The sequence below is a fragment of the Colias croceus genome, chromosome 18, assembly GCF_905220415.1.
Source record: "Colias croceus chromosome 18, ilColCroc2.1".
Taxonomy (NCBI): domain Eukaryota; kingdom Metazoa; phylum Arthropoda; class Insecta; order Lepidoptera; family Pieridae; genus Colias; species Colias croceus.
The window spans coordinates 6,179,104-6,198,349 of NC_059554.1; the positions used below are offsets into that span (position 1 = coordinate 6,179,104).

Sequence of the window (19,246 nt, forward strand, 5' to 3'; positions counted from 1 at the left end):
CGAGCGATCGGCACGGTTTTACGATCGGTAAGTATTTCATCCCCTTTGCCAACAGGTAAGGATATTTAGGGAAAATGGAAAGGGTTTTACTATCGGATGCACGGTACATAGGTATAGAGTATAATTTGTAATAGTTATAAGTATAATTATCTGTAATTGGAACCTCCATTATGAACGTAATCTGGTTTTGTTTAATATACGATTTAACATTAATAGTTTCTTCTAGTTTTACTAAATTTGCCTCACTCGCTTTAAACACTAAATTTTCAGTTTGAGATATAAGAATTAAATGTTGCAACAACTCAGTAGAATTAATAATACTTTGATGTAGTATGGATACTTTACTAAATGCTAGAGCAGTCTCTATTTCTCCTAATTTAATAAAAATAGTACGAAAATTACTAACAAATAAATTTAAAAGGCTTACAACATAAGTAGTATAAACCCAATGATTATCCTTAGATGCTAATTCCTTAATCATAGATTCTACAATTTTTAAACGCTTATCTAATATATTAGAATTTTGATTTAAGACTTCAGTAGTATTGATAAAACTATCGAGCATTTTGGATATTAAAGTAATTTTATTTCTAACGATAGTTTGATCGTTTTCAAGTTTAGCTGTAAGTTTATCGTATCTCATTGCGTCACTATAGTCTAAATTTCCGGTTATAATTTTAATTAAGGAACCTAGAGGATTGAGGATTCCTCTCTTGACACGTTTCTGTGGGACTAACTGTTCGTATTTCTGAATCGTTATATCACGAATATATTCAGCGTGATATTTTGCCACTTGAAAATCGTGTAAGTATGAAATATTCTTATTAATTAAACTATCGAATTCACTGTATTTGCTAATAATAAAATTTAAGTCATCATTAATCTTATCTAAATTTAAAACCTTAATTATAGTCCAATAGTCTGTTTGAAGATATGCTTGCCCTTCTTTCACAGGATAAATTCCCGGGTTATGTTGAAGAGGTTGTAGTTGAAGGGCCAGCGCGGACCTCATCACTATCAGCCAACACCACCTGCGGAGGGCGTTTTACATTTATAATAGGGACCTTAGTCTTCCTTTTACCAATCTCTATCGGTACAACGTTCCTTGAACCTTGTCCTATAACCTTAGCTTTATGGAATCGCGGCTTATCCTTGCTTTTTCGCTTATTAACGTCTTTTGCAAATATAATTTTTCCTGATGGGAGACTGATTGGATCTTCACCACCTCTCCTATCCTTTACCTTTTGCTTAGTTTCGATCATTTTCTCTGCTAAATGTTTATATAGAACCTTTAAACGTTTTGCATGGTCCTTAACCAATTGCTGTATATAATGCTGCTCGAAATCAGCGTTAAATAAGCTACCTGAATCCGTGTGACCAAATACGACTTCAAAAGGGGTTAAGCCCGTAACTGAATGAATTGAACTATTATAGGCAATAATTGAATACATCATTACTGATGCTGCATCCGTGCATTTCTCTTCGTATTTCGCACATCTATAAATTTCACTAATGGTCGAATGTAAACGCTCAATTAATCCCATTGAATTAGGATTATTAGGTGAGCCGATATGAAGCTCAATTTTATGTAAATTCAAAAATTCTTTCATTAGCTCATTATTAAATTCACTACCGGGATCTGAACTAATCTTTCTAGGAGTGCCGTAAAACGAAAAATACTTCATGAGTGCACGCACTACTTCTGCCGTTGATCTATTGTCTATTGGAATGGCTTGACCTAACTTACTAAATGCGTCGATAATAGTTAAGTAATAATTTCCTTCTATCTGAAAAATATCAATAAATATTTCTTGGAACGGCGCGTCTTGTGTTTGAGTTAATTGTAAAATAGGTTTAAATGGATTACGATCATACTTCATTTTAGAACACGTTTCACAAGCATTAATAAGGGCTGAAATAGTTTCCTGCATATTGTGCCAAAAATAATTTCTACGTATACTTGCTAGAGTCTCTTTAATACCGCGGTGACACGTATTGCCTTGATGGTGTTTTATTATAATAGCCTTTTGTTCCTTCTCATCTTCTATAAAAACTACACGCTCCGTACATTCAAATAACAATACTGTATCCTTTCTAAATAATTCTATGACAATGCTAGTGAACTGTTTGCGATGTTCATCATCTTCGAAATAAATGAAATACTTAACTTTTGGTTTAATATACTCTTTTAAAAATTGTTTTACTAGATCTGGGTTATTAGTAGGCAAGAAAACTTCTAAAACCTTTTGCTTTTCACGTGAAAGGTCGTGAACTTGCATTTCGTTCTTAAACCACGTATATACTAAAATTTGATTTGGTTTTGTGTCTATTGCTTCATGTAATATAGGTATACCGGACGATTCTACTATATTAGCTGAATGAACTGTATCAGATTTCGACGTTATAGATGGTGACCTGACTGGGTAGTCACATGTTCTAGGAGAACTCAGCGCCGATAGAGTTTCAGAGTCGGGAATAGATATCGTTTCACTAGAATCGCGTTCTGATATAGTAATTGTACTAGAGTCGTTACACGTTCTTGTCCTATTGTCTCTATCACCTATATTAACAACCATAGATTCGTTTTCGTTATCGGAATGCGTAGCGTTAACCCTAATTTTAGATAAAGCGTCCGCGTTTAAATTTTGTTTCCCAGTATCAATCATAAATTTGGAATTACTTTCAGGAATATAAATTTGTGGCAATTTCAGGCTTGGATTGCAATTTAACTCTATGATTTTTTCTTTGTAGAGGCTTTCGTTCGAAAATTTTCTTCATCAGACGGATGCACATTAATGTCTTGGGTATCGTCAGTGGGTGTATAAATCTCATTCTCATCGTATTCGTAATTCGTATCGTAAGGATTACATCCATAGTAATTCGTATAGTCGTAAGGATTATAGCTATAGTAATTCGTATAGTCGTAAGGATTGTAGTCATAGTAATAATTATTGTCATTATGTAAGTCGGTTTCGTTCACTCTAAAACCTGGCTGAGTTATATTTTGTGGTCGAGGGGGTGCCGTCCTCATGGAAACGTCAGTAGACTCAAAGCGGTTATTTTGAGGAGGTCTTTGACCGAAATGCTGTGGCGTCATACCAAAAGTTTGAGGAGGCCTATAACCAAATTGTGGATTTTGATTAAATGTTGGTCTATAACCAAATTGTGGATTTTGATTGAATGAAGGCCTATACCCGAACTGTGGGTTTTTATTAAACGGTTGTTGAGGTGTAAATTTAAAACCAAATTTTGCCTGCTGTGCATTTTGAGGTACATTTGGTATCCCAAAATTAAATCTTTGTTGAGGATTATTTTGTAAAAATTGGGGCACCGTAACGTTAGGCGTTTGCTTCGGCAGCGTTGTATTGTGGATACGATTGCGCGATTGGTATTGCTCGTGAAAATTAACTTCTTCTAAAACGATTTCTAAAGCCTGTTCTAATGTACTAGGTGATTTCAGTCTTACAATACGCACCATGCTTTCGGGCAAATTATATAAGAAAACGTTCAGGGCTGTATGATTATAAATCGCAATTTTCGCGCGTTTAATTTCCATATCTACCGATAAATTTACCTTCGATATTAATAATGATCGAATATTCTGTATCCTATTACAAAATTCAAGGTAACTTTCGCCGGATTTAATTTTACAGGACTCGAGAGAGATTTTTATGCAATCCTCACTACGCGGATCACCAAAATGCTGTTCTAGTAATTCCTTTAAAGCGGGCCAAGTATTAATGTCTTCGCGCTCCGATAATAACGCGGCGGCATCGCCTATTAATCTACTAGTTATGGCATGTAAAACGTAAATATTCTGTTCTTCATGCCCTCTAAATTTATTAATTATATATTCACATTTTCGAAAGAATAAATTCAAAATTCTTTTGTCTCCACCAAAAAGAGGAATAAGCTTTAACATATCACTCGGAATTGTTATTACGTTTACGCTTTCCATGTTAAATAAGTACAGAGTAATTAAAGTTCTGAAGTCTTTAACCAATTACAATAATTTCGAATTATAAAAATCACACACACACAGAAATCAATTAAAACACAATATAATAAAAATTTAAATATAGCACAATAAAAAAAATTATATGTTACCAATTACTATAAAAATTAAAACTTGAAGTAGTATAAAATCACATGTAAAATATAAAAATTATTAATTGAACTACGATCAATTTTGAGATCATTTAAATCAATTAATATTAATATTTCTTTATGCAAAAATTCATTTACTTTTCTTATGTAAAACTTTTATTTAAGTTACACTCTATAGCTAATTAGTCTGTGCAGAGTTTTATGCAAGACAATTCTTAGAATTAAATACGATATTCCTTATTGTATAAGTTATAACTAATTTACTGATTTAATAGAATTTCATATTAAAACCAGATCCGTTATAATGAGAGACGTTCAATCCCAAAATAACAGTTAAAAAAAAATAATTAAAAATCAAAATTACACTCTCGTAAAAAGGATATAGGAATATAAGAAAGGATGGCAAAAAGTTTTACTCACCAACCGATCGTCGATCCCATGTCCTTGTCGTGGTCGTTTAACAAATTTATATTTCGGTTCTTTTAGGATAGCACGGCCTTTATAGCAATGTTCTAGGGCTAATTTTGAAGACCTCTAGACATGCAGACCTTATGTGGCTATCCTACCGGCTGCGCCAGTTAAACTTTGCGGGAGCGATTTGACTTTTTTAAAAAAGAAATAAAATAAAATTAAACTTAAACTTATTTAATTACTTAACTATAACAAGTGGACGATTTGGAGTCACAAATGTTAATGATCAGAATTACATACATGGTACCATCGATACATTATTGCGAAACAAATGTTTTCCATTATGTGGAATGCTTATGTTAAATTGCAAGAACTCTCCGGTGGTCTTGCTGAGGCCAGCGGAAGGCTATTGCTCAACCTAACACAGAGGGTTGGGGTGGATGCGTAACTACCTTGCTACAGTTAACTTGTTTTCATGTTGTTATATTAAATAATTCGTTATTTATCCTTGACTTTGGTTAACATTAGCAGGGTAGTTTTATGCTAGGTAATAACAAGCTTTGTATACATTTCTTACTTTTTTGTTCTTAATTTCTTTTGATATTAATGTAACAAACGCATCTATCTAATACTTTTAAGTTTTTTAAACTAATACAATCTTTAATCATCCAAAATAACAATATTTACTTTCTAGATTTTTTAGATTTTTCTAAACATATTTCAGTTTGTTATTTTGTGATTGAAGATTGTGTAAGTGACATTTTGAATGTTGTTATATTAATAGGTTTACCTGATAATTAAATGAAAGAAGAAATGTGATAAGTTATTATTAAGTGAAAAGATAGATTTACTATAAGATACTGTGACAATTTGATTTTTTAATCCAATTAAATCACTAATATTAGTACATACATACCTATTTTAATATGTAATTTAAGCATTTGTTTAATTATTAATTGGATTATAAAAATCATATTCTCACAATAGGATAGATTACTATAATTAGTTTTACGGATAAAAAACAATTGATGTCAATTCAATAAATGAATAAAAATAATAATACAGTTGTTTAATTCCTGGTATAAAGAGTTGAAAAATCTATACTAATATTATATATCCGTATGTGTATGTTCCCTATGAAATCTTTTGTTCTTACACTTTTATGTACCTAATGATATATTATATATCTCAAATAAAATATGTACATGAAAAATTTAATTTTTTATATAAATAAGCTTCTTGATTAAAAATTAGTTTATACTCTGTATTTAATACAAAATGGTAATGTCAAGTTGACGGCTGTCATTCATTTCTGATTAAATTGATTAGAATACACAATTGATTGACATTTCATTTATTTCTATCTATATTCGTCTGTCATTTGTTAAAGTGCGCGGATTTTTGTGATGGTGTGATTTTGAATTATCGATAATTATTTAATTTTCAAATAGATATGATCTGAAAGAAAATAATATCGGGACTTTCCTTGTTAAAAAAGTATTATTCCACGTGCTTGTTTAATTAATTAATGCGCAGTATTATTAATAAAAACATTAAAACACCGTATCCAGTGTCCAGAAAGCTCTAACAGTGGTTAATGAATCAATAAAAAATAAAAATAGTTGTACATAATCTTGTTAAAATGCGGGAGAAAGCAGATTTTACGGATATACTTTTACCTCGAAACACGCATTTCGGAATAATCAAATTCATGACCCGGCATTGGAACCCTAAAAAGACGCTGAAACTTGATAAGGATTATTCACCCCAAGATATAAAGAATCTAGTGCGTAAATCGGTCTACTTGGATTCATATTTAGAAGCGGTATGTGTATAATATGCTTACTTTCATTTAGTTTTTTAAGATAGTGGGTTGGATGGCCATATATTTTTCTATGTACTTATACGTTCTGTAGTGTGGATTATGGCATAAATATTGTAAACTGTGTGAAACATCTGCATTACAAACAATTATATAAATGAAATATTAGACATAGTATATATGAATTGATCAAGTTCCTCTTGAAAGAGAATGATTGTGTCTTTATAGTGTGTGTACTACACATACACTTATACATAATATATAATATAATTATATAGATGTATATGGCATGGCTTGTATTAACCACCATTGTATGCTATCAATATAAAGACAAGTTTGGCTCATAACAAAAATCTTTAACACTACATAAATTATAATGGGATGAAATACCTAATATTAAAATGATAATTTTAAAGTCTACACTTTGATCTTTATGCATCATAAAACATAATATAGTAAATACATACTCATAAATTGATTCGTCGCTTCAGCCGTGGGACGTCCACTGCTGGACAAAGGCCTCCCTCAAGGATTTCCAGTACGACCGGTCACCGGCGGCCTGCATCCAGCGGCTCCCTACCACTCGGACCAGGTCGTCTGTCCATCTTGTGGGAGGGATAAATTGATTCATATGAACAAAAATATTATGAACGTGCTGAACATATGTCTATATACTTATTATATGCTAGTATTAGTAGTAAATTTCTCCATATTTTATGTCTTACTCACTTTGAAATAATATTCTACTAACCAACAGGAGAGTGTTAGAAGTGGCACTCCAAAAGAGCTATTAAGAATAGAAGTTTTAAAATATTTAGATGAAATAGCAATGGATAAGAAAATGCATGTGATCAGATGGATGGGCGTGTTCTTCCTTAAAGTTTCGTTTATGATGAAAATTGGCATATTTGTGAATGAACCAGCTGTTTTAAAGGTTTGTACACTTATTTATTTTTTCTTATGGTGCATTTAGTCCAAACAAACATAGAACTAGAACTAGAGCAAGAGCATTCTTTCGTGATCTTTTAGTGTAAACGAAAACTCGTGTTCATTGTTGTTCAGTAAAAGAATATTGCAAAGAATCTTTTCAAACACACTAAGAACAACTAATAAACGCTCTATGCCAGTATACAATAAAAGAATTTGACATAGTAGTTAGAATGAGCATTCAAACAATAATTCATCTAAATGCACCATTGGAAGAACATAATTTTTGTCCAGTCTTTTTTTTTTTGTGTAAGAACGTAATATATAAACCAATGATTTAAAATAATTGGTTAAATAATGTTATAATTCTTGGTTTTAGCTGAAAGATAGTATGGGCGAGAACCCAGTACTATTCCTTCCCACACATAGAAGTTACGCAGATTTTTGCGTCTTGACATACCTTTGCTACCACTATGATATAGAGCTTCCTGCTGTAGCAGCGGGAATGGGTAAATATGTCATATATATTATATATAGTGCTGAAGAATTTACTATTTTTTTTTATTTAAGTGTAGCTGTGTAGTGCAAGAATTACTGTAGAGGTATTTTCATTATGAAACTAAATTTCATAATAATGTAGAATAATGTTGCTGCTATAACAGCAAATAATAACAAGTGATAACTGCGTTAAAAACAACCGACTTCAAACTTGCACTTGCAAAATTTACAAATACCTACAGACAAAAATGCTCATAAAATAAAAACTACTGGGCCTATCTGAATAAAATTTTTATGGGACCAATTCGACACCATCCCGCATCGAACAAAAAAAGAATCACGTAAATCGGTTCAGAAACCTCGGAGTAATCGGTGTACATACATAAAAAAAAAAAAAAAAAAAATATACCGGCCGAATTGATAACCTCCTCCTTTTTTTTGAAGTCGGTTAAAAAATTGAGGTAAAGCAACAGTTCGTGCGGTCATAAATTAGATGGGTCACTGCTTTTTTTTAAATCTTTAATAAAATGTATCAGCGCCTTTGTATATTGTAATAACACCTTTTTTGTAACTACATTCTTGTAAATAAATGAAATTTGAATTTGAAAAAAAATTGAAAAAGGCAAGGAATTTGTGAAAAAGTGTGCACGTAAAGACTCTTGCAAACTTACGTGTAGGGTCCGTCATGGAAAATTTATTATATACCACTTCCAGTAACCACCAATTTGTTTACTTGAAAAATATTTTATATTATCTTAAAAAAAGGTGGCAACACTATGTGTAGGGGAATGGTGTAAGCAATAACACCATAAATTTATTTCAAAAAATTCTCTATTTTGGTCAGGTCATGGTTTTATAGTAAAGTTAGGTAATCAGATATCTTGTGAGGTCATTAATTGATCAAATCGATTTTCAATTACACAAGTTTTTTCGTTACTTTATAACCCGACGAAATGATTCATGTTAATGTGGTGACTGTATGTCTCTCTGGGCTCTATCAAATGATTACGATAAAATGATACATAAAATGATAAAATGTTTACTAAGAAATTTCGTAAAGTATAATTTGGATTACCTACGTTGATGACATCGTATAATAATTAAATAGGTAACGTGGCGATATCATATCTGATTTACAATATTTTTGTACGATAAGCGCTGATTTTCGTATATTTAAAGTTCACATCACCGATACCTAGTACAACATTTTGATATGACCGCCTTACGACTTGACACCCGTAATTTTTAATTTAATGCATGTCTGTCTTATATTAAATTATCATGTTTTATTTAATAATCAATAATACAACAATACGTAGGTAGGTATATTATTAACAATATTGCAAAAGTCAGATCTCAGCCGTAAATAACACAAAAAAAAGAGTGGCAGTGCCACAAAAAAGCATAAAATATAGATTGTGAGATTATAAATGTTAGAACAAAGTACGGAAGACCTGGGCGAAAAAGCGACGGCGGAAAAACTTGTTAGATAATACTTATACGGTTTACGTTCAACTTACAAGGTTATAGAATGAATATTCTGTATACATATTGTATGAGATAATTATTTCATTGATTGAAGGTTATTCTAGCAAAAAAGTCGAGCTTATGTATTAGATATTTTAATTGCCTATTTGTTATAGTTTATGGTTATGCAAAAGTTTGCAATATGTTTTTTTTTCCTAATATTGCACAGCTGTCTTTATAAGTAGGATAAGACCAAGGATAAGACATAAAATTACATTTGTAACCCGTGAATCACTCGTAGATTTCTACTCAATGGCCATAGTGGGTCAGATGATGCGCGAAACGTGCGAGTTCTACATGCGTCGCTGTAGTTTCACAGCATAGCTTTTCGCATAGCATAGTTTCATAGCACATCTTTGGTGGTAAAGCACCCTAATACAGCACAGCTAGTATCTTTAGTATACAAAATACACTTCTAACACACCAATCACTCGTAGATTTCTACTCGATGGCCATAGTGGGTCAGATGATGCGCGAAACGGGCGCGTTCTACATGCGTCGCACGCTGGTGGGCGCGCCGCTGTACGCGGCCGCGTTGCGTCACTACGTGCGCACCGTCGTTGCGCACTACGGAGCGCCCGTTGAGTTCTTTCTGGAAGGCACTAGAAGCAGGAGCAATAAGTGCCTCCCGCCCAAGTATGGTGAGAACTTTTTGAGGTATATTTTTATTTTATTTATTGTAGACAGGGAAGCGCTTGACCACAATCTCCCCTGATGGAAAGCGTACCCGTTCACTCTACGCTTGAAGACCCCCATATTGTACTCGTCGGGGAACACAGATTCAGGAAGCATGCAATATAAAAAAGAGCGTTTAGGTATGCCGAGCACACGTTTCAGAAGTGACACTTCATTTCAATAAATTCTCAAATTAACTCGTATTATGTTTATTAACCTATACAATACAACTATGTTAAACTTTTTTTTATAAATAAAGTTGCGAACTAATGTTGTTGAGAATGGTCGATAACATCTTATACATGTTTATTACTGTATATTATAATTTATGAAAAGTACAAGATATCTATACATATAATAAATCTGTAGAAGGGTCAATTCTGTACATTGAAAATATTGAAAAAATAAATAGCAGGGGGTGTTACTGGATCGATACTAAACCCAAATATGTGATTAAAAAAATTTTTGTCTGTCTGTCTGTCTGTATGTGAAGACATCACGTGAAAACTAACGGTTCGATTTCGATGAAACTTGGTATAATTATACCTTATTATCCTGGGCGTAAAATAGGATAGGTACTTTTTATCCTGGAAAAATACGCAGAAAAAAAATCTTAATTTTTGTGTTTTATCCATAGACGTTGTTTTGTAGAACCGCGAACACACGTTGCGTATTATTATAGGCCTAGCCGTATTTGGGTTCAATAGATATTTATAAGATGTCATTGTCAGAGTTAGGTACTCAAAATGGAGAAATAAACCATCCACGCGAAGACCAGCATCCGCGCGGACGGAGTCGCGGGCGGAAGCTAGTCTATAATAAACACTTGTCATTTTAATCATACGATTCATATCAAGCCGAGTGGGTATTGATTACTTATTAACTTTCCATCTCAATGGATATGCTACGCAGAACAATGCAAACGGTATCCGATTCCCTTTTTTAAAACACATAGAAGTTCTTCCGTCCATTTTAGAAGCGTATTTTTTTGTCTCTGGAAATAGGTAATGTCAAAAAACACGTGAACAAGATTTTTAACGCCTTAATTCCTTCTTCATAACATAATTTTACAATGAGCTTTGTTACGGTAGACTGCTTACAATATAACTTCACAAATTACTTCATTACTTACGTAGGTTGTTTTTATACATTCTCTAGATATCTTTGTTTTTTGTCCATCTAAATTTGTCCATATTTGACCATTTTTAGAAATAGAAATAGAAATCGTTTTATTTGCCACCATGTAACTCTTAGTAATTAATACACAAAACAGAAAAAAAAAGATAGTAATGGAGGCAAAAAGGACTCCCCGTCAGCAAAGCAGCAACCATTATTTAAAATGTGTTGCTGCACTGATTTTTTTTTTGAGTTTTTTTTTTCTTATTATCTTGATTTGGAACCAGGTATGTTGGCTATGAGCCTGATGCCGTACTTTGCCCGGGAGGTGGACGATATTACAATAGTGCCGGTCAATATCAGCTATGACCGCATCATGGAACAGACTCTGTTCGCCTACGAGCATCTAGGTGTGCCAAAACCGAAGGAAACTACAGGGGTGAGATATATTTCTAATTAGGTATTTTATGAATCATAATTTTTACCTAAAAACTAAATCGTCTCTAAATTATCAGACCTAGATGGCAGCTTTCAATAAAAAAAACATCAAAATCGGTTGACCCTGTCGAAAGTTCTGAGTCACTGAGATCACAAAGATGTCGAATGCAGAGCCCCCTTTTTATATTTTGGTAGAAAATATTTTTCTGTGAGATTTATTGTTTGTTCTGATATTTCTACATTCAACAATATGTCTTTGCGTGATATAGGTTAGGTACCCTAGAAATTATTAGTTGGATGGATGATTAGTTCCAATATTTTGTTTAATATTGTAATTATGTTTGATTGCATTCGCGTACAAGTGTTATTATTTGCATATTCTATCATTGTCCTATGTTATTGTTTATTCACAGCTCTATGCTCTTAGCTTTGTGTTACAAAGTAAATAAACTATGAACGCTTGCATGTAATTATTTATTTTAGTTTGCCATGCGATGCTCAAGTAAGCAATAAGAGGGCTTATAAAAATAAATAAACACAGTTATTGGGATTTACTTCTTTACATATCACAGGTTATTGTTTTTTCAAAGGTTACCGCGTTGTCTATTGTTGATATTTCTAGCTCATTTTACATGTTTTTAATATTATATACATCAGTTCAGTTCTTTAGGGTATTGCCCTATTTTTCTACATGTAGGGAATTCGATTACCACGTAACAAACTTATAATACCATATAAAATGAACCAGGAAACGAACTATACAGATGATATATACGATTTTCTTATAGGTTAGTTATATTTTAATCACTATTTTTGTTTCAAAAATAAAACACAAATTTCAGGGCTTATTGAAAGCATTGCGCAGGCTCAACGATCACTTCGGCAACATCTACATAAATTTCGGAACACCAATATCCCTCAAGCAATATATAGGGCACACTGGGTTTTCCCCCGAAAATCTAAAGCCCAGAGACTTGCAACAGCTGACAGACCAAGAAATGAAATTAGTACAAAAAGTCGCCGACCGCGTGGTCACACTACAGCAAGAAAGCACAGTTGTTACAATTACCAACCTTATATCTATAGTGCTAATGCTCAGTTTGTATCGACAACAAGTGATGGATATTGAAGAAGTAGTGTCGGAAGTTAATTGGTTGATCGAAGTCTTAAGGACTCTAGGGGCGATAGTCTTTGAGAATGATGTTAAGAGTAGTATGGAGAGGGTCATGTTGGTCCACGGGACTATAATGAGACTGGAAAGAGAGAACAAGCTGAGATTGGTCTCCAGTGCATTGATGGATGTCAATCCTGATGTGCAGAAGAAAATGAAAGGTGAGATTCTATTTCTGTATCATTAAAAAATGAAAATAAATTTATCAAAATTATTAATAATAATTGAATGAAAAATGTTGCTTTGATTAAAATATCTATGTCTACAATTATACTATTTTAAAATTATACACACACAAGATATGTTCAGAGTTTAAAGATCAACATCATACAATGTAAGATACAATTATAGGTATTTACTTTATGAAAGTATGACAAAGGTCAGATTGCTATGCCCGTGTACACAGCTGTGCTCTAATGTTAATGATATTTTATAATTTGTAATAGGGATGTATATTATTTTCGAAGAAAAAAACTTTTAAATGCAATTTAATAGTAGGTACTCTCTCTTATTTCGACGGTAAAATAAATAATATTATAAAAATATTCTTATTAGTGTAAACCTTTATTCTAAAACAAGTTTAGGAATTTGGTTACATTTTCAGGCCATAAACTAAAAGCGGAGACGATGGTGAACTCCGTGCCTATAATACAACTGCAGTTATACATAAACCCAGTGTTACACTATCTAGCGCCGCCCGCACTCTTGTATCTTATAGTAAGGAGACGAAATGTTGACACATGTAAGTATGGGTTATAGGCCGGGAGATACTGACACAAAATTTCGGGTTATTTGTAACAGGGTGGCGGTTCTAGAGGGGTCATAGTACGCAATGACATAAAGAAAAATGATGGTCAGAACGCTGGTACCGGCGGACTAGTCGCGTGGGCGTTAGTCGAACTCGTCGGATAATAATTAGCGAAAGTCCAACGATTTGTAACACAAAAAATTTATAATTTAGCCCACAAAAAAGATCTATTTTCCCGGCCTATTATTTTTATGTTATAAGATAACTATCAAGTAATATTTTTTTTTTCTCTGTCCATATAAATTATGTATAACAAAATATGTGAGATCTTAACTACGTTTCTGATTTTTTTAATGTTATTATGCCACAATATCGTTCCATGTTTTTCGTTGTTTTTCATAATTGTTGATTTGTAGATATTGCTACTGAGAAATGGAACCGTTTTTTGCTGTAACGTTTTTCTGATAAGTTTAAGATTATTGTTTATTCATGATTTTTTTTTGTTCATATAGCTATAAAAAGTTTACCGTCATCATTTCTCATTTTTGTACGTTCTGTAAAAAATCACCGGTCTATTAAAAGTCACTAAATATTTTTGAAATCGAATCAATACGTGTTTGCCCATTCCTGAATAAAATGTTAAAAATTTCAATTCCGAAAACAAAAAAACTTCACAAAAAACAATTTTTTTTTCAGGTGAACTTTATGCTAACTACAGTCTTGTCCGGAAAATGCTAAGACACGAATTCTTTCATTTGGAAGAAAATGAGACCGCGGTAAGTATTTGTTACTAAAGTATTTTTAGTAAATTAATATTCTGTATGGTATTTTTTATCATGAAACATATTGTATTAATTACGATTACAATATTGGTGTAAAATTAAGGTGAATTGTATTTTTTGCAATCGTGTTTACAATAGTTTTTGTAAACGTTTGAGTTTTTGCTTTCTATGTTGATTTTATGCTGTATTTTTTACTACAATACTTACATTGTTTTGTTCAAATAACATTTGTGTTTATATTTATACGAACTGAAAATATATAATTATAAAGGGATATTTTTTAATCTATAAATTATAATATATGATGTATTCTCATTCTTACAAATCGATTGTAAAATGATAAAAATATCTTGTCCGATAAATAATTACGTACCTAGCTTGTATTAATAATATTAAATAATTAATGTAATACTGATAAATTGCATTTTTACATTAAAACGTATAATTACATAACTACTACATATTCTAGTACATAGTATTTATTAGAAATTTAATTTATATATTGTTACTAGCGGTCCGCCCCGGCTTCGCCCGTGGTACATATTAACGTTTTCTCTACATAAGAACCATCCTCGTACTTCAAGGAATATAATAAAAAAAGAATTATCGAAATCGGTTCAGCCGTTCTCGAGTTATGGAATTACAACGAAAAGTGGCATTGATTTTTATATATTAGATTATTATTTATTATAATTTCTACTTAACAGACTTTCAACAACGCGCTAGAGTACTGCGTGTCAAAACGCGTAATATTTTTATCTGGCAATACAGTGACTTGCGGTGATAATGACAAGCTGCAGTATTTGCTGCAGTGCGCAATGTTGCCAGCTTTGACGACGCTGTTAACTTGTATGGAAGTTATGGAAGAGGTATTTAAAATATTTTATGTACAATACTGTTTTTGAAGTGAAACTTCTGTATCGGGGCTGGAAAAAAAATTTAGTGTAACATTTTTTCGTTACGCGTGACATTTTTCCGTTACGCGCCATCTTTTTCTTATCCCTACCACGCGTGATTCGACGTATTTCTGTAAAGTTGCATATATAGTAAATTATTTTTGAAAACTAAGGTCATAAAGAAGTTTCACCTCTTACGTGTGTACACCTTACACTAGTACACGCACACTTTTTTATATTCAATACGATTGACGTTTAATAAACAACTAGAATCACTTATCACAATTGCCTATTAAAAGGTTGTCAATAAACGTTTAAGCGGTGTTGTGTTGGTTAAAACATTAATTGAAATTAACCTGTTATCTTGTGGCAGTATCATTAAAACTACATTGGAAAACTCTGCCGATTACATGCAATAGGCATAGTTTTGCTTAGGACCATTTTTAAAAAGAGTTAAAAAAATTCGATCTGCATTAGGTGGGATTCGAACACGCGGATTTTTGTTGAATTTGATATTTTGGTTGTATGGCATTATTTTTTTATATTTTTAAAGAATAGAAAAAACACGCCTTTGTCCCATGCCGGGGCTTCCGGTTATCGAATTATTCCTATTCCATAAAAAAATTCTCAATTTACCATCTTCTCACCATTTATGCACAAATAATATTTAACAAACTTGACTAACAGTCACGCTCAAAAATTGGCCGAAGCAAAACTCTACCTATATTCGTATGTATGTTTATTTTCAAATAAAAAAAACGACGTGTGGCACTCGGGGACTGCCGCGGTAAAGCTATTGCATGCTATGCCTTCAAGCCACACCTCCGCCTGTTGGAGTGGGGAGCGTGAGGTTTTTTCGTTACGGAATTTCTCTTTTCGATCCCCGCGCTCAAGGCCCGCGATAGAATCTATGCAATAGCTTAAAACAATTTTTCCAGAAGCGTAGTTGCGAGCACTGGTCAGTACTGCGCAGTGTGCAAGCGGCAACAGAGCGCACACAGCGAGGCGGTGCGTGCCTCAGCCTCGACGCCGCGGCCAACGTGCTAAGGGGATTGTGCCTCGCACACGTTATACATAAGGATACACGGTATATTATTATTTTATAATATTAATGAATAAATGTATATAATTAATTATTTTCAATCACGTAAACAATGGCTTCAAGTAAAAAATTCGCAAGAAGAGTCCCAAACGCCTTTTGAACTATAAAACCGCCATGCGGTCAATTAGATTGTATTCATACTTTTTTGTTTTTGTATTGCTTATTTACTTAAATGCTTTTCTTATGCTTTCAATTTTAAACGCAAACCACATTAATATCTTTCCATGGTAACTATCAAAAACATTAAAAATTGTGTGATATCATAATTATTAACTTTTATGTATTCTCAATTTTTTCAGAGAAAAGGATGTAATATATGAAGTTGTACCTGACGTGATGCATCAGTGTCGGCATTTAGTGAGTTCGATACTGCCGAGCCTCACACTAGTGACGGACAATAACCCGGTTATAGTACAAAACACGCCTAAAGCGCGACTTTAAGTATTGTGTTCAATAGATTTAATTGATTTACCGATTTTTCAAGCCTTGGTCAAATCTTATCCGTCTAATAAATATTACACAATAATATCTTGCCTTGCTTATCATGCCTACGTTTCCTCTGTACTTTCATATGGAATCATTCTTTGGGGACAATCTTGTGATGTGCGGAAGGTATTTGTCTCACAAAAAAAATGTATCAGAGCTCTGTGCGGTTTGAACCAAAGAGACAGTTGTAGACCTCTGTTTAGTAAATTACGGATCCTTACTTTAACTTGCATGTACATAAGAGAAGTATGTTTATTTGTAAAATATCACCCGGAATACTTTAAGAAGAAAGGAGAAGTAAATTCGCATATGTTGACAAGATACCAAAACAAATTACATTTCCCAACGTGTAGAATCAACAAAGCTAAAAACAGTGTAACATTTATGGCTATTAAAATATATAATAAAATACCGGACAATTTCAAGGAACTACCAGTAAATCTTTTCAAAAATAAACTGACGAACTGGTTAATGGTAAAACAATTTTATGACATTGAAGAATTTATGACTTTGAAGTAGTGTAAACTGAATTGTGTGTGATAAGTGAAGTGTGTAGTGATATAATCGTGTAAATCGTAGTGCGTTCGCGTAATTGTGAAAATTGAATTGTGTGTACATTTAAATAATTAAACTAATCAACTTTCTTTTTTAATATTTGCACACCCAATAAATGGGTAGAATGTATTAGCCACATAATATTGTAATGAAAACATCTATAATTTGTAACTACATTCTTGCAAATAAATATAATTTGAATTTGAATTTGAATTTGAATAATAAATAGTATCCTCCACCCCTGCAGATGTAACCTGTAAAATGTCAAAAAATGGTTGTTACAATATGCGACGAATAAAATTTAACCGAGGATTGGAAAATCGGCCGTTAAGGTAATAGCCAAAGAAAGACTCATTGTAAACAGTTGACGAAACATAACATTGTGATAATACAGTGCCATCATACAAATGAAATAAACTAATATATTGTGTAAATCCAAACCAGTTTCATCGATATTACCATAGTATTAAGTTGAAAATAGTGAGTCATTGGATTGTTTACTGTAAACTTTACTAACATTTACATTATAGTGCATTAATGTCAATAGAATAATTCACATCTCATTTAAATAACTCGTTGTTTGGAGTTATGAATTATGAATTTTTATATCTTGACAAAAATAAATTCTGTCTTCCTATAACTTTTTATCCTAACAATCTTATAAATTTACCGAATAGTTTAGGAAAATTAACAATTACTGCAGTTTTTTTTATAGTCAAGCAAATTACAATCCTCTAGAGCACGCTTATTTAATAATACATAGTATGAAATATACCACGGCCAGCTTTATCTAGTTCCATTGTATTATAAAAAGTATTTACATATATAGACGTAGGTTTAGAATTTTTGTATATTATTTTTACGCTTAAAGGGCACTTGCAATGTTTAAAATGAACGAATTTTATGTTATGTATTGTTATTGTTGTAGTATGTGTAATTGTCATTGCATTTGTTTTACCAAGGGACGGGTTTTTTTTTATAGATTAATAATTATGAGATTATCTGTAGTATTTCTGCAATTGTCAGGTTTCAATGTAAAATACCCACAAATACCAGTATTTTTAAACAATTAAAATGATCTATGTCATAATTATATTGCCAGTATCCATTTAATGTGAAACGTAAACATAATATTATTAAGCCGTAGGAGAATTATTAACTAAGCTGTGATAATTCAATTATAGATATTTGTTTGTATTATTTTGTATTGAATGCAATAAATAATATATTGAAAATGTGTTTTATTGATTTCTACCTTGCTAATATCGGAAAAACCCATGAACCTATATGTTTATTAAAAAAGAGCGTATGTGCCGAGCACACTTATCAGAAGTGAAACTTCTTTGGCAACATCTAAAGATACCAAAATCGTCGCCTTACGTTACGTGACATGACGGTATTGCCATGACGCGACCTTGAAATTTTACTCTCAACGCGCCTAAAAAAGTTTCACTTCAAAAATTGGCTACTTGCCACGTCTCTGAACGTACCAACTACCATTAACAAGTCCGCAGTCCGCACCAAATAGTAAACTGTACTGAAACTAATAAAAAAATATTCGTTGCGTGTGTTGTAGAAGTAGGTGTTTTATTGATTTTTGGATTGTTCGATTTAGTAAAGGTTAAAAAATTTACTAACGGTACAAAAGCCACGCCTTCTCTTAAAAATGACTGGTGTATTTTTTATGAAGTTGCAAGGATAAAAATAATAATAATTATTGTCGAATCATCATTTTCAACACCTAGCACGAATCATGTAAATTTGGTTGGATATTAAAACATATTGTATGTTTTGTAGAGCTGCGCTAGCACGTTCAGTTTTTCATGAATCCATGGTGTTTCCGGTATAACATATACGTGCTTTCTCAGGTCTCAAACTTTCTTTGTGCCATATCTCATCCAAATTGGTTCAGTGGGCTAGGGTTTGTAGAAGAGAGTAACTTTCATTTTTTAATACTAATAGGGGTGAATTAACGATACTTTCAC

The 19,246-nt window shown here is 32.4% G+C and overlaps 2 protein-coding genes across 2 annotated transcripts; one reads left to right on the forward strand and one right to left on the reverse strand.

Annotated features, from left to right (window-relative positions):
* Positions 1-2,729: 2,729 nt before the first annotated feature.
* On the reverse strand, positions 2,730-4,077 carry LOC123699560. The gene has a single exon (XM_045646538.1). The coding sequence runs from the start codon at positions 3,956-3,958 to the stop codon at positions 2,732-2,734; it is 1,227 nt and encodes a 408-aa protein (XP_045502494.1). The 5' UTR covers positions 3,959-4,077; the 3' UTR covers positions 2,730-2,731.
* A 1,811-nt stretch (positions 4,078-5,888) lies between these two features.
* On the forward strand, positions 5,889-18,496 carry LOC123699718 (dihydroxyacetone phosphate acyltransferase). The gene is made up of 12 exons (XM_045646732.1): positions 5,889-6,343; positions 7,098-7,274; positions 7,647-7,776; positions 9,730-9,933; positions 11,371-11,522; positions 12,364-12,853; positions 13,297-13,434; positions 14,137-14,216; positions 14,930-15,091; positions 16,057-16,205; positions 16,520-16,744; positions 17,479-18,496. Exons 1-11 carry the CDS (start codon positions 6,161-6,163, stop codon positions 16,659-16,661), a joined length of 2,007 nt encoding a protein of 668 aa, XP_045502688.1. The 5' UTR covers positions 5,889-6,160; the 3' UTR covers positions 16,662-16,744; positions 17,479-18,496.
* The last annotated feature ends 750 nt before the right edge of the window (positions 18,497-19,246 follow it).

Coding starts and splice junctions, on each gene's coding strand:
- LOC123699560 (XM_045646538.1), bottom strand. CDS start 3,958: ATGGAAAGCGTAAACGTAATAACAATTCCGAGTGATATGTTAAAGCTT.
- LOC123699718 (XM_045646732.1), top strand. CDS start 6,161: ATGCGGGAGAAAGCAGATTTTACGGATATACTTTTACCTCGAAACACG. Junction 7,777..9,729: donor TGCTGTAGCAGCGGGAATGG/GTAAATATGTCA, acceptor AATCACTCGTAG/ATTTCTACTCGATGGCCATA. Junction 9,934..11,370: donor GTGCCTCCCGCCCAAGTATG/GTGAGAACTTTT, acceptor ATTTGGAACCAG/GTATGTTGGCTATGAGCCTG.